This window comes from Lissotriton vulgaris, chromosome 5 (genome assembly GCF_964263255.1).
Source record: "Lissotriton vulgaris chromosome 5, aLisVul1.2, whole genome shotgun sequence".
In the NCBI taxonomy this organism is placed as follows: domain Eukaryota; kingdom Metazoa; phylum Chordata; class Amphibia; order Caudata; family Salamandridae; genus Lissotriton; species Lissotriton vulgaris.
Genome location: NC_141693.1, coordinates 329199132 through 329212587, shown reverse-complemented (window position 1 = coordinate 329212587; position 13456 = coordinate 329199132). Strand labels below are relative to the sequence as shown.

Sequence of the window (13456 nt, the reverse complement as noted above, 5' to 3'; positions counted from 1 at the left end):
TTTGCCCCAGCTCAGAAGTCTTTTCTTTAATGGACACCAATGTTACCATACACATTACCAGGTTCCTTACTGCGTCCTTAGCAGCACCTCAATGAATCTATGAAACAGAGGCTCGTGGCCTCCTAAACCTTCCAACTCTGCACAGTGCTTTACAAATGACTCGCATAACAGCCACCAGTGCAGGAATCTTCCCTTACAGACCACCCTGCAACAAATGCCTCAAGAGATGGCTGGCGTGAACAGATCCATTCTTTCCCTCGCCCCCACCCTCCCCCTCCAAAGGGATCAGAAGGTGCCCATACGCCCCTGAACATGGACATACAATGACGGAGATGCACAAAGCAAAGACAAATTGAGATCAGGTAATGAGGGGCTGCAAGAGGGCAGGCGGACACTCAACAAGGCCTCTGTTGTGCGGCCTGAAACCCCAACCCCGGAGAGCTAGAAAGGCAGCTTCGGGGACACATTTAATTAAAACTTAAGCGCGGCATTCTCCAGGGATCCAAAGCGATGCCTTTGTCCGGGTTGAAACTCTATCTCTCCCAGGTCAGCCAGCTGCACGGAGAAGCCGAGAAACAGCTGAACCAGCAGGTCAGATTGTGCGAGTACAGAGATGGGGCCAAGTGTCGCAGGCACCGTTTCCGGCACAAGAGTGGCGTGATACGGTAAAGTATTTCCTCATCTTTTGAGAAGAGATTGTGTTTGCAGCAAACATCTAAAAAAGGTAAATCTTCAAGTGAGCAGAGGACCCGTGAGGAGCCTTTCTTCCTGCGCAATAGCCCGGGATCAAACACACTAGAGAGAGAAGTACATGAAAAGCAGCCATAAATGGCCCTGAACTAAACATCGGATGGGGCGAACAGTTACAGCGTACTCGGAGGCGGGAATGTTACCAGCAGCCTCGTCAGGCGGACGCCGGTCAGTCTGGGGAAATAATAGAACATCACCTCATTGCCAGCAGGGGGAGTTGTACGACCAGGAAACCTTCCCAGTGCAAAAACTAGAAAGAAGGTCCTTTGCTCTGTTCTGGCAAAGCAGGGCCAATGGAATTATGCGATTGTGCGGCCGCGGCGATTTTCGCACTATACGGAATTTGCCGCCTATGCCACATAATCCATCATTTGATGTATAATCAGCAGATTTTAACAAAAAAAATAATCTGTCTAGTTCAAACGTTTCAACAGTTCCTAAAAACGGAGCGAAACATGTTGCCAGGCAATAGAAGGCCCTTTGGAAAGGTTGAATAGTCACTTTCTGTAGTTTATTGCTATATTCAGGTGTTAAACGGGTACTAATGAGGTGCAACTAGTGTCCAGATGGTGCTAACAAGTGTAAAAATTACAAAATAATGAAGGTATACAATCACAAAATGTGCCACATAATTTGCCTTTAATTGCTGCAAAATGTACTCAACCTTACCGCATAATTTGGCCCTCCACTGCCACATAATTCCAGTGGCCCTGCCAAAAGGACGTGTTTTTTTCGTGTAAAGTTTCTTATGTTCTTGTGAGATAATCAGCCCCCCAAAGTTCTAGGGCTCTGTGCAATGACAGAAGTTACAATTCTTGACCAGAGGCCCCAGATGGCACACATGCAAATCAGAACCAAACTTTCGTCTAAAAGGAAACTCAATACGCAACACAAGACCTGTAGTGCCGATAATGGTATGATACGGATATAGTGCTTTATACTTCCGATGGCGCTGAAGCTACATCAGAAATGTCACCGTGCGTAAGGAATTACACTTAGCCATGCTGATTAACACCCAGCTATCATGCTTTTGATACAAACTACTATTCTGTATCGATGCACAACCTCAACCTGTGATACAGCATACTTGGTGCTGTCAAGCACCGCACGACAACTGCAAACCTACATATTCACCATTTACGACCGATTAGCATCAAGAAGCAGTTTTGGCATTTTAGTAGCAGAGACGTGTTCATCGCCCTGCACCCTCTGCTGGTCTCTGAAAACCCTCCAATTAGTCCATTAGTAGAAGAATTGTTAATTAAAGGTTCTGACATGAAGGCTGCAAGCTCCAGTGCACCCCAAGGTGCCCCTTCTGGGGCCAGAGCTCACGAGTCCGGCCTCGATGCTGTGAATGACAGACATCCTAATGGGCGCTAATTGCCGGCTCGGAGAGTTTCAGGCCGCGGAGGCAGCTGCCTGTGGAAGGCACACAAAGGGCTCCACAAGGCTAAAAACACACCGCTGCTTTGAGGAGGGAAGCGACGGGGCCGTGAAACTAGACACTTGCTGTGCCCCAGTGGCAGCTCTCAACATTTCGAACATATGCAGCACTAGGGCTGCAGGGCCCGGTGCCTGTGCATTCAAACCCTTTTCAAATAAGCTGGCGCTCATGTGGCAGTCTAGATCACAGCGGCTTAAGGAGGACTTCTCCAAATAGTTACCTACTAGGTTAATTCCTTCTCAGTGCGTAGAAATAATAAAATGCCTCCCTCACCCACCTATAAATTCCTCTCTGGGGTTTAGCAGACTCTGCAACCCCCACGTCGCTCATAAATGAACTGTACAGGTTCTGCGAGCGATGAAAGATTTTACTCGTCTGTCCTGCTGGATCTGTTCCACGAGGAATAGAGTATTGCACTTGATGCCTTCCAGGAGACAGGGAAACTTGCGTTGCGACAGCCACGCTGAGCCTGTTTCGTAAGGCAGCAAAGCCTTCCATGCTGCTGCCCAATTTGTAAGTGTCCAGTGATGGGGAATGCCTGTGCTGCTGCCTGAGCTGTACCTGTTCTCTGAAGGAGAGGCGCTTGCACCGTTTCTGCTCAAGGTGTGACTGTTCTATAAAGAAGTGGTCTTTCCACTCCTGTTGCTCCACTTCATGAAAAGCCGCAGATATATTAAATGTTGCTGCATAAACATGATTTATACTTCACAGTATTTGATATGAGGCATCCAGACCTATGGTCCCGGGGAAAGCAACTTACTCATAGGAGCAATATTCAAGAGCCAAAATATGTCAACGGAAAGAAGATGCATGGTCCATGGCTCAACCCTCCTGGTTATCTTGTGTTAAGGAAACACTAGTAAATCCCATTTTCAGCTCACTCACACATACATTTTAATACAGGTCAAGCGATGTATCAAAGTGAGAAAAAAAAATTATACGGGACATAACCTTACCCAAGCTGGAGAAGCCACAACTAGGTACGTCAATGACCATTAGTGCATTCGGATGCCTGCCAAGGCTAGACACAGATCCTATTGGGCAGGTTCATCCTAAGACAGTACATGAATGTATTCAAATTCCATGTGAGGTTTGGCCGATTCCCCCAGGAGTGGCGTATTTCTTATAGAGTGCATAACATAGTCCTTTAACTCCCATCACTCCATCTTTACTGTATTAGCTACCCAAGTTTTACAGGTTCTCTCTGTGTGCGGGAGATGGGTGATGTTTCTCTTGCTATTGCCACACGTCCTTAACTCCATCGACGCTTATGGTTTACCCCCCCTGTGCTGAAAATCTGTAATTCCTACTAATCATGACGAGCTCAGCTCGGCATGGGTGTACCTCATGACGAGCTGAGCTCGTCATGAGCGTCGATGGTGTTAACCTATCTTTTGTGTCAGGGAAGTTTGTGTTGCTACTGGCCATGTTATAACTGTGTTGTGAATCACTGTATAAAACATTACACTACACAAAAGACAAATTGTGAGTTTTATTACCAAAGCTTATTTTAATGCAGGATGTAAACGAAAGAGTGAGCTCTCAAAATATCCGAGAAGTGCTTACTTTTTGGCTCTTCATGTAAAACAAGCAATTTTTTTTAATTAACAATGATTTGGTAAAATATTAATTTATAGCAGACAAGTGTCTCCCATATAATATACAATACCTTAAGCTAATTCTATTGTTTTAGCCAACAGCATTTTGCATACTTCCGTTTTGAGCCCATAATGACTGTTGAAAGCAAAAACCCAAGCCCTAAAATGCAATATTTTATTGAGTGAAAAGCCAGGGACAGCAGATTTATTCAGATGCAATAATGCCGTTTGGCAGAATTAGGACCTACTTTTTAGTTTGCATTTCACCTCCGCCTGCCTTTTTCTTGTAGGCAATGACGGGGTAAACATCCTAGTGGGTTCGATGGCAGAGATAGGTTTTCAAATGCAAATGAGAGAATCTCACTGTTAATGGGTTAAAAATTAAAATCCTCTGGGGAAACAAACCAGTCGTTATTTACTAGAACAATGTGAGCCGTGTCTAAAGAGACACTGAGAAAGGGAAAACAATTTGCTAGCTGCCTTGTCCAAACCCACCCACAGACCTAGAAGTAGGTGCTATTGAGGTAAAGCGCCTTCAAAAATCACTGTGATGCGCCTTACCTTGAACAGGTGCAGCACAAGCTCCAGGTGCTCCAATACAAGGGCCGCCAGTAAGCTCAACACCCTCATACTTCATCTCTTACAGACTCTGGAGGGAGCAAAAACTTCTACTGTAGGCCAACAGGCCAACATCCACAGTCCAATGTGCACTCCATGGGCTCCAAAAAACATGCGAGAGTTTAGCACACTGAACGGAGCATGTGCACGCCGAGCAGGACTTGTGCACACTTTAGGTGTTACCCCGAAACGGGTCCCAGGGTGCAGGTTTATGGTTCAGGGAAGACCAGGGTTGGCAGATCGGGCTGGACTGTTCCTGTGAACAACACTGTCAAGACTAACTTGCATATAGCTGTGTCTGAACTGAGGTGGCATTGTGAGCTAAAGAAAGATGATGGATTCAACCCAGATCTGTGACTGGGGGTGAGTGTCTGAAAAGTTTCAGCGCTCCGTCTATCATCTCCTTGTATTTGCTCCACTTTTACTCTAAAGGCAGAGCCCCTGCAATAGAGCCCAACTATCAATTTATAATCAACGCAATACCTTCTCCCTTTACCGTTAGGTGTTGTGTGCTCCATGTACTAGAGGACAACCACAACAACGTGCACCCCCACTACAAGCAAGTAGTGTGCCACCACTGCACTCAAGCTATAGAAGAGAACAATGCTAGCCTATTCTGCACCGGAGCACAGCTCTAGCACGGGAAATGTGTCCATGTGCTAAAGCCCAATTGCAAAATGCCATGTGCTGCAATTAAAAAATGTAAAGAATAATAAATCACCACTCAAGAAGTACTGCTGTGCTCATCAACCCTTAAAGTAAAAACAAAGAGGCATTGTTCATTTTTAGAATCAGACATTTTTCTACTCACCAAATCAATGAGGTCACTGAGGTTTTTCTCGATCTGCTGCGGAGGCAGCCGCCTCATCAGATCCAAGGCACAGTCCAGTTGCTGATCACTCTGTAAAGGAAAGAAAACTGTAAGTACAGGGCAGCAGCATAGCCGTAAAACACACACTTTGAATGGTCCTCCACATCAGATCGAACTTCTGATCTCCACACCACCTCAGCTTCCCTCCTTGAACCACATCACCAGGCTCCAAGCAGTTTCCCCATCAACACTGCATTTCTAAAGATGCATCTTCACTCCTCCACACAGAGGCAAGGCTCAAAATGAAACAGACTATAGTCAACAGGTTTTCCTTAAGAACTCAGCATGAAGGTGCGTTTAACAGCGACAATATCTATGAAAAATCACACTCTCCAGAGAACTGAAAGCCTAGGTAGAGTCTGAAGTTAAGAACCCAACCATCATACCATTTAATTAAGCGACTGTTTCTCTCCATCCTGTACTATGATAACTTCTGGTCTTCTAACATTTTCAATAAGAATGACTTCGGGAAAAAGGAAATAAAACAAATTCATTCATATACGGGGTGGGCGAGAGGGTTTTTGCTGTTGGAGCCCACGAGGCAAAGGGCAGCAGCACATGGACTCTTTCAGCACATGAACAGAGGTCATAATGGTCAACAAATTAGGGCCTTTTACTTGTGGTATTTGAAGCTTTGGGTGTGTTAATTTGGTTTAATCGGATAACACAAATATTTTCATTCAGTCCCTTTAACTTTTAGACTTGGGGATCATATGGTACAAAAGATCCCACAATTGTTTAACAGAGCAATAATTTGATTGCTGTGGTAATGTTATCCCAACCAATAAAAGTGCCAGATTACAGGTGGAAGACACCTGCTCGCAATCCGGGGTCAATGAAAGCCATTCAGCAAAGCCCTGTTCAAGGGCAAAGACAAGACTGCTTGTCAAAGGATTCGCCATGATAGAACCACTCGGGATTTTACTTCTGCTTCAAGGGTTTCGGTTTTCTTTTCTGGTCACCACAAAGAATGAACACCCATCACTCCTGAACTATTAGGGATAAAACCTGGGGTAGGATTCAGCGTGCACATCCATTCAATTCACAAGCATTTCTACTAGTAAAGTTGCACATACTTAAGGAAGTCAATACATATAGACAAACGATGCCAATCATGTCAACGTAAACGATCACTGACAAAAAAAAGAGAAACAAGTGAGTGAACACAGACAAATAGTCCACACAGAAGTCTATACAGACACACGTTTGTACTGCTGTTAGTCATGCTGCTCTGTGTAGTGAGCCAAGGAGTAGCTGGGCTCTTCATGGTGGAGAAGGTGGTTCTCACAATTAGCTTTGATGGCACGCAGGGAAATAAGAGTCACCAGGTCAATAATGTTTCAATAGAAGGATAAAGGATAGAACTCAAACACTACTACAAGGAGGTTTTGTAAAAGTAAGAATATCTTGGGAGTGAAGGTGTGGTTGAAGGTTTAGAGAGACATGGCTTGTGTATAGCAGTGTGTGTCTGAAAGGAAACTTATGGAATCTGCTTGAGGCCCAGTTATTAAATGAAAGCTGGTCTGTGTGGTGCCCGAAGGGTGTGGACGGACAGACCTAGGGGTCGGAAGACGATGATTCAGTCCCCTGGAAGAAGTATCTGGTAAGAAACGAGGAATAACAGTGCAGCAGGTTGTGGAAAGAGCCAATTTTACTGAGGACAAGAATGCTTTAAGGATTTTGGTGGGTGAGGACAGATCGTTTTGGTGTTGAGCTAATGGAATGCTGTAGTGATAGAGGATAAACAAGTGACTGAAAAAGTGGAACCAAGGGTTTTATTTCTGCTTTTTGCAAAACAAGAGGACAAGATGTCAAACGGCAAGAGCAAGATGCCAAAAGCTTGTCAGAAGCACTGGACATGGAGCAGTCCCTGATCCTGTTCTTCCATGTCCTATCATCAGGCCCCCCAGGAGAAATGGAACAGTATGGCAGAGCAGAGCACTCTGAGCGGCAGGGATTATTTGGTGCCAACAGAGATAAATCACTCAGTAGGTATGACTGGACCGTGTATGTTACCCACAGAGATTGCAAGTGTGGAGGAAAGTGGTTGAATGCTTCAAACCTAAAAGGATCTAAAGTGACAATGAGATGCTAGCACCATGACATGATACCACACGAACATTGGCAGGAATTCATGTGCTCTAATTCACCACAGCAACACGAAAGCACTCACTGGACACCTATTTGCCGTCTCCCAGAGTTCTACCGTTAATGGCAACACCAACGCAATCTTACTGCAAACCGGTTACCCTTTAGGATTAACGAATGCTCAATTTGTGTAAACGTGCATCTATCATACAATGTACGCCTTCTATTCTCTATATTACAGCGGTCATGTATTTTCAGTCCGGAATTCCTCGGTCCCTTTACAGCTAGGATTGCAGTAGTAAACGGTAGGCCAGCACGTGCCCCGTGACAGCACAATTAAAGGCGGCTGGGCCTTTCTATGCCCCCCACGCCACCAGAGTAACAGTAAAAGACCAACAATGCCTATGCCACCCTTCAATGGGCAGGTTTCTTTCCGTGGATGAGTGCAGCGCGAACACGTTTTGCGTCTGCCATTGATTCGATGAGCAGTAGCAGCACTAGTTACCCTGTGGCTGGAAATAATATCCCATTCCCTACTTCACTGCGGAGTCCCCGGGAGAAAGGCTCAGGCCGCCTCAACTTTCAGTGCTGGGCTGGATCAAGAAACCCACCGGAGGAGGACGGACAACGGGTCACTACCTCCCACCAACTCCAAATGAGAAGAGAAAACTGGCACGGAGTAAAAAGGTCGTGCTCCTCGCAGGGGGACCGTGGGAACGCACTGCGAGGCGCTTGCAGCTGCAGTCGGAGTGTGAGAAAAGGAGGAGCGGAAGTGACGTGTTGAACTGGAAATAAAAAAATACGCGCACTATAGCACTCCATTAATTGAAGGACAGGCGGGGGAGAGTCGAGTGCCTAAGACTGTCTCCTCCACATAAGGGCTATGTAGTACGCACGTGCAGGGCTCTGGCGCAGTACCAGACTTCCAAGAAACGCACAACTATCACTGTGGTGTGGCGCTCAAGAGACCTCAAAACTGGAAGTGGCCCAGGGACTGAAAAAGTACTGGAAGACAACAGGGTCTGGTGTTTTGGCAAGGCACCGTATCGCTTTATTGGATTATACTGGTATACACAAAACATACGGCCTGCTCGCGTCAGCTTGATGGTGATGACTACTCTCACCCCTCCCCCCGTGCAACCAGTTCCATCCCTACCCATTTCTAAGCGCCCCCTCCCTCCGTCGTCTCTCTGGTGTGCTAGGACGTGTGCCAAGCTATGACATACAATCGGCTCCACAGCTTGATGCAACCCCGAAAGCAGGGACCGAACTGGTGCTTCAGCTGTGCGCACACGGCCTGAAGATGCATCAACAGATAAGCTGACTCCAACCCCCCCCCCCCTCCCCAAAAGCAAAATACAAAAAATGCACACAGGCGCCTAGTGACAGGTTGTTTAGGGCCTAACCAACGCTGATCCCAGCACCCCAAATTAAATGGCCAGATACATTATGTACCCCCTCCCCACTTGAGTAAGAAGTTTCATTTCGTCCACACATGTTCTTCTACATTAGCACAGTGGGACATCTGACCAGAAACTGGATGCGGAAGTTGTGGTCTCTGCTCCGTATTCCCCAGGACAGTTAACAAGTCTAGGGCTCCGGTGGAAACCCTGCTGCTGTGACCTGCTCTGTATATAGCGGAAGCAGTTCTGCGCCATATTAGGAAAACTTCTGACGATGAAGGCTCAGCTAATTTAGTTTCAAACAGTTTTCAAGAAGTCAAGTTTCCCACAATGAGGCAAAAAACACAAATATTGATGTCTGCTTTGTAAGAGGGCCAAGGATCAACAGGAGACATTTCCGGACTCAAATCTGTAGAGGCTTCCTCAGTAAGACCCATCATGCACCAATTTCAGATACTGGAAGCCCCTGCCACCAGTTTTCCAACCCAAGAAGGGCAAAGTGATTTCCCTTTTTCTTCAGCTTAGGTCAGAAGGTGGACGGTCTCATTATACTTGCAGTTTTTCTGTGCATTGATATTCCTGCAAGATTCTCATTTGTACCTGCTCAAACCCAACACCATCTTTGTCCTTAAAACCAGTAGAGCTGAGAAACTGGGGTAAACTGCCAATGCACACTGCGAAATTCCATAGGGCATCTTGGTTTCATTAACTGAGGCCTGCAAACAAGGCCACACAGTAATAGAAGTGAGATGCTAAGGTATGTGAAAACAAAAGCAAATCCATTTGTACCCACCAGATAACATGCACAGATGGCCTATATTTTTGAACTTTGGGGCAATAACATAAGAAAAAATAAAGTTGGAGGTCTTGTCTATGTCCAAGAAGGTACAAGGACCAATCATTTTTTTTGGAGTCCATTTCTTTAATGCATCTTCCATTTAATACAAGTAAATTAAAAGGAAACATTCTCAAAAGACGTCAACTTCGAAAGGACACGCTTACGTCCTGTTTCACCAACTAGAAGCGCTTGGACTGAAAGGAAATGAAATCTTTTTCTTCCTTAAAGCTCACAAGTCTTTCTATTTGTACAAGTTACGACACCTGCTAAAATACACTGTGCAACCGAGCAAGAACAGATCCTCCTTTATTGACGTCTCTCCACTGTTCTTATAACTGACCCGTATTATCAATTACCTCTACCAACGTTCAAGAGGCAATATATTCAATTAATTTTCCATACAAAAACATTTAAGGACTGTTTATAACGTCGCCATATTGTATCTACTGTGATATAATCACGTTTAGGACTCTGGATAAAGTTAGCACACGTTTTCTACCCATTAGCATATTTCAAAATAGTTCAAACATGATCATCTTTGAGCAATTAATCTAAAAACTGTGACGTCTCTTGTATTCCTTAATGGAGCGTTTCCACAGATTTAGAAAATGTAATTTTACAAAATAAAATCACAAGTTTAGTTTTCCATTCACCCCATCAGGGTACACCATCAGTAATTACCAATCCACAAACATTCTTTTTGAAGCAATTTTCATTTGATATCCCCACCCTTTTATGGGTTTTCTACTACTTCACAGTTCAAATGAAACATTTTATTATTCTTAATCTTATACCTACGTTACATCTGTGTTCACAAATTTTGATTTTTAACTTACACGATGTTTGCCCACTAACATTTCCAACACCGATAAATCACATTTTCATTAAGTATGTAGTGCATTGCTTCATGGGGATTTCAGCGCCCGTTTTCAGATGCTGTATTGTTGAACCTTCTACTATATCTTAGTACGTAGAACAACAAAGACATGGCAATGTACCTTGTTGTGGAGATTTAATTGTAGTTTATATCGATGCAGTCACTATTTAAGCACGTACCAATACATTTTATAAACTGCACTTGCTTGTGTGAATCGCCATGGGTTTTCCTTTCCAATGTATTTTAATTAGGTTTAGTCTCTAAAGAAATAAATGTCAATGTTTGAAAACATTCTTGATTATCTCTTTTACTTTGTCAGCTTCACGCATGGGCAGTGATTCAATCATACCAGTTTCTGAAACCCCAACCGTACTTGTCCGAACACTTCTCGCATCACAAAAAGCACTATTTGACGCTGTTGCGGTTGGGTTAGTTCCCTATAAAGGATTTAACCCCGAAATGGAAGTTTACATGGCCCACGAGAGAATGTCGCCTGTGTGATCAAGGAGAAGAGTCGTTATTACACCTTTTATGCATCTGCCCGCGCTACTGGAACATCGAAAAACAGTTCTTCGGGAGATTTTTAGGAAGCACCAATTGAGATCGTGCAGAGCTGCAGTGATACAATGCCTCGGTGGACTGTCAATCCAGCTGTCATGTCGAGCCATCACCTTTTGGAAAATAGCAGCTAAAGAACTGGACAAAAAGACAATAGTCCACATGGCAAAGGCTGACTGGTCACTGCCTTTCTGTACAGGTATCAAGTACTGCTCTTTTCACATCGAACTGCAATGAACTTCTTATATGGTTATCGTTTAAACTGTCGCAGTGACCAAAGCTTACGAAAGGACATTGGTTTTACTCATCTATATTTCATAGATTTTAACCGTAGCTAATTATTATGTAATATGTGTTTTTCTCATGCTTTTATGATTTTTAATGAAATCAAATAAAAGTAATACTTACTTACTTGTCAGCTTCAACCGAGAATCACTTTAAATATTTCGGTAGTTAGATAAATTCTCCCAGCAGACTGTGCCGGGTGACAATTTACACACAAACAGCTGCTAAGCATCTTCATAACCGGCTTCTTCGCAAATCAGGTGCTCGCGTTATCATCCTTGAGATGGGTGCGCTTGCTTTGGCCCTGGCAGTTTCAGCAGGTAAGGGTTTTTGGACAAGAAGGAATACCTTGTGCTTGATCAGCTTGACAAGAGGAAGCATTTAACTTTTAAGTGCGTATGTGTTTGGCCAGCCAAACACACATGCGCCCTTGGGTTTCTCCAATCGGGCTGTACTAAACAGTGAGTTTGAGAAACAGCACAGACTCCCTGTCCTAAGTGGAGTGTCAAACCAGCTGCTCAGGCCAAGCTCTCATAGCATGATACTGTCCTGGTATCTGCTGGGTCCAGGAAGAACACACAGGCACGATGCGAGAGGCGCCTGGCACCTTAAGGTAAGTTCCATTAAAAAAAAAATTAATGTCTCCCCCCTACGCTCCACACTTTGTGGCGGCCGCCACTGATTGTACCCTAAATTGTCAGCAGTAGAGGCGCAGCTCTTTTACCGGCCTAGCAGTGGCTTGTGGCTCACCGGCACAGACATTCTCGCTGCTCAGCTGGCTAGTTTTAACTAAATGTTGAACGGTTCTCGCCTAGATAAAGTTATCCATTCCAGATAATTGTTGATCTTTGTGGTTATAAATCGCCTGGCAGGACTGACACAAACATACACATTTTTTTGCAGTTTTATATAGCGTAAATTTGGCCTAAAGGTGTTTATGCACTTTACAGATACACCATATTACATAACCCAAGACCATAGGCGAGATTCAGCGATTTGCCCAAGATGATGCAAAGACGCCGGGACTCGAACCTGGTTCCCTAGTTCCAAAGTTCCAAAGTTGGCAGCTCTGGCCGTTAGGCGGCATACAAAAACAGAGGAACTGGTAGATCGGGTTTCTACTAAAAAAGTATGAGAACGCTGGTACAGGTATTGTGATGGATATAGAGGACGTGCACTGCAAGAACTAAATCTCTGCTCCTGTGGCTACGAACGGTAGTAGCACCCGGAAAACCCATAAATGCATTTAACGGACATGCAGAAATCACAGTTTCCAATCTCTTCTGTGGCTTAAGGCTGAATGCAGTTTTCTGGTTGTCCTATGCATGCACTATGAAATGCTACATTACCTCCCGTCCCTCCCTCGCCTTCCTTCAGCACAATTGAGGCTCCGCCTCCCACCCAGACCCACCCCCAGCATAAAAACTCTGCCCGCCCCCACCTCTACCTGTTTTTTTCTGTCTCCCTAGTGAGAGTTAACTTTTCAGCTCCTCTCTGTGGCGGTGCCGGGGAGTCTTCGGTCTGGTTCTCTGCTACGGTGGTGCCCTCTGCAGCGTTCTCCTGGCTGTGCCTCCTCTCCTCGTCTCCCTCGTGGTATGGGGGCGGAGCGGTGGCTCAGGAATCCTCGGCGGTGTCCGGCGGTCCTCCTGTGGCTGGGGCTGCGTTTCCGGGTCGGGCTGTGTGGCTGCCTCCTCCCGGTAAGCTGTCTTCGCGGAGGCCAGGTGGGGCGGGTTTCGACCCGTTTTTCCTATTTAGTTCCTGCTTGGGCGGTTCTCTTGCCCTGCGGTGCGGCCCTTGGTGCTTTGGCTTGGCGGCTGTTCTCGTGCCTTTGGTGACACGGGCTCTCGCTGCCTGGGGTGCGGCTCCGGCCACTGCTCCATGTTTCCTTGCGCCCTTGGCGCTTGTCTGCCGCTGGGTCGCTGGGGGTTGTTGGGGCCTGCTGCCTCTTCCCTGCTGCTGGTTCTCCGGTCCCCCTGGGGTGCCCTGGCCGCATGGGCTCCGTGGGGGGTGTTCTGCCTTTCGTGTCTGCTTCTGTTGCTTGACTTGAGTGGGGCTGCTCTGTCCAGTGTTCTGGGGTTCGGCGTGTGGCTTCTGTGCCCTCCCAATTTCGTCCTGCGGCTCCTGTT

The 13456-nt window shown here is 45.7% G+C and overlaps 1 protein-coding gene across 2 annotated transcripts in view; it reads right to left on the bottom strand.

Annotated features, from left to right (window-relative positions):
- The window catches only part of CAPZB (capping actin protein of muscle Z-line subunit beta), a 223314-nt gene that overhangs the window by 97414 nt on the left and 112444 nt on the right, over window positions 1-13456 (bottom strand). For both annotated transcript variants that reach the window (XM_086921572.1, XM_086921573.1), the window contains exon 2: window positions 5222-5311. In XM_086921572.1, coding sequence (XP_086777698.1) covers window positions 5222-5311 — 90 coding nt within the window. The remainder of the gene's footprint in view (window positions 1-5221; window positions 5312-13456) is intronic.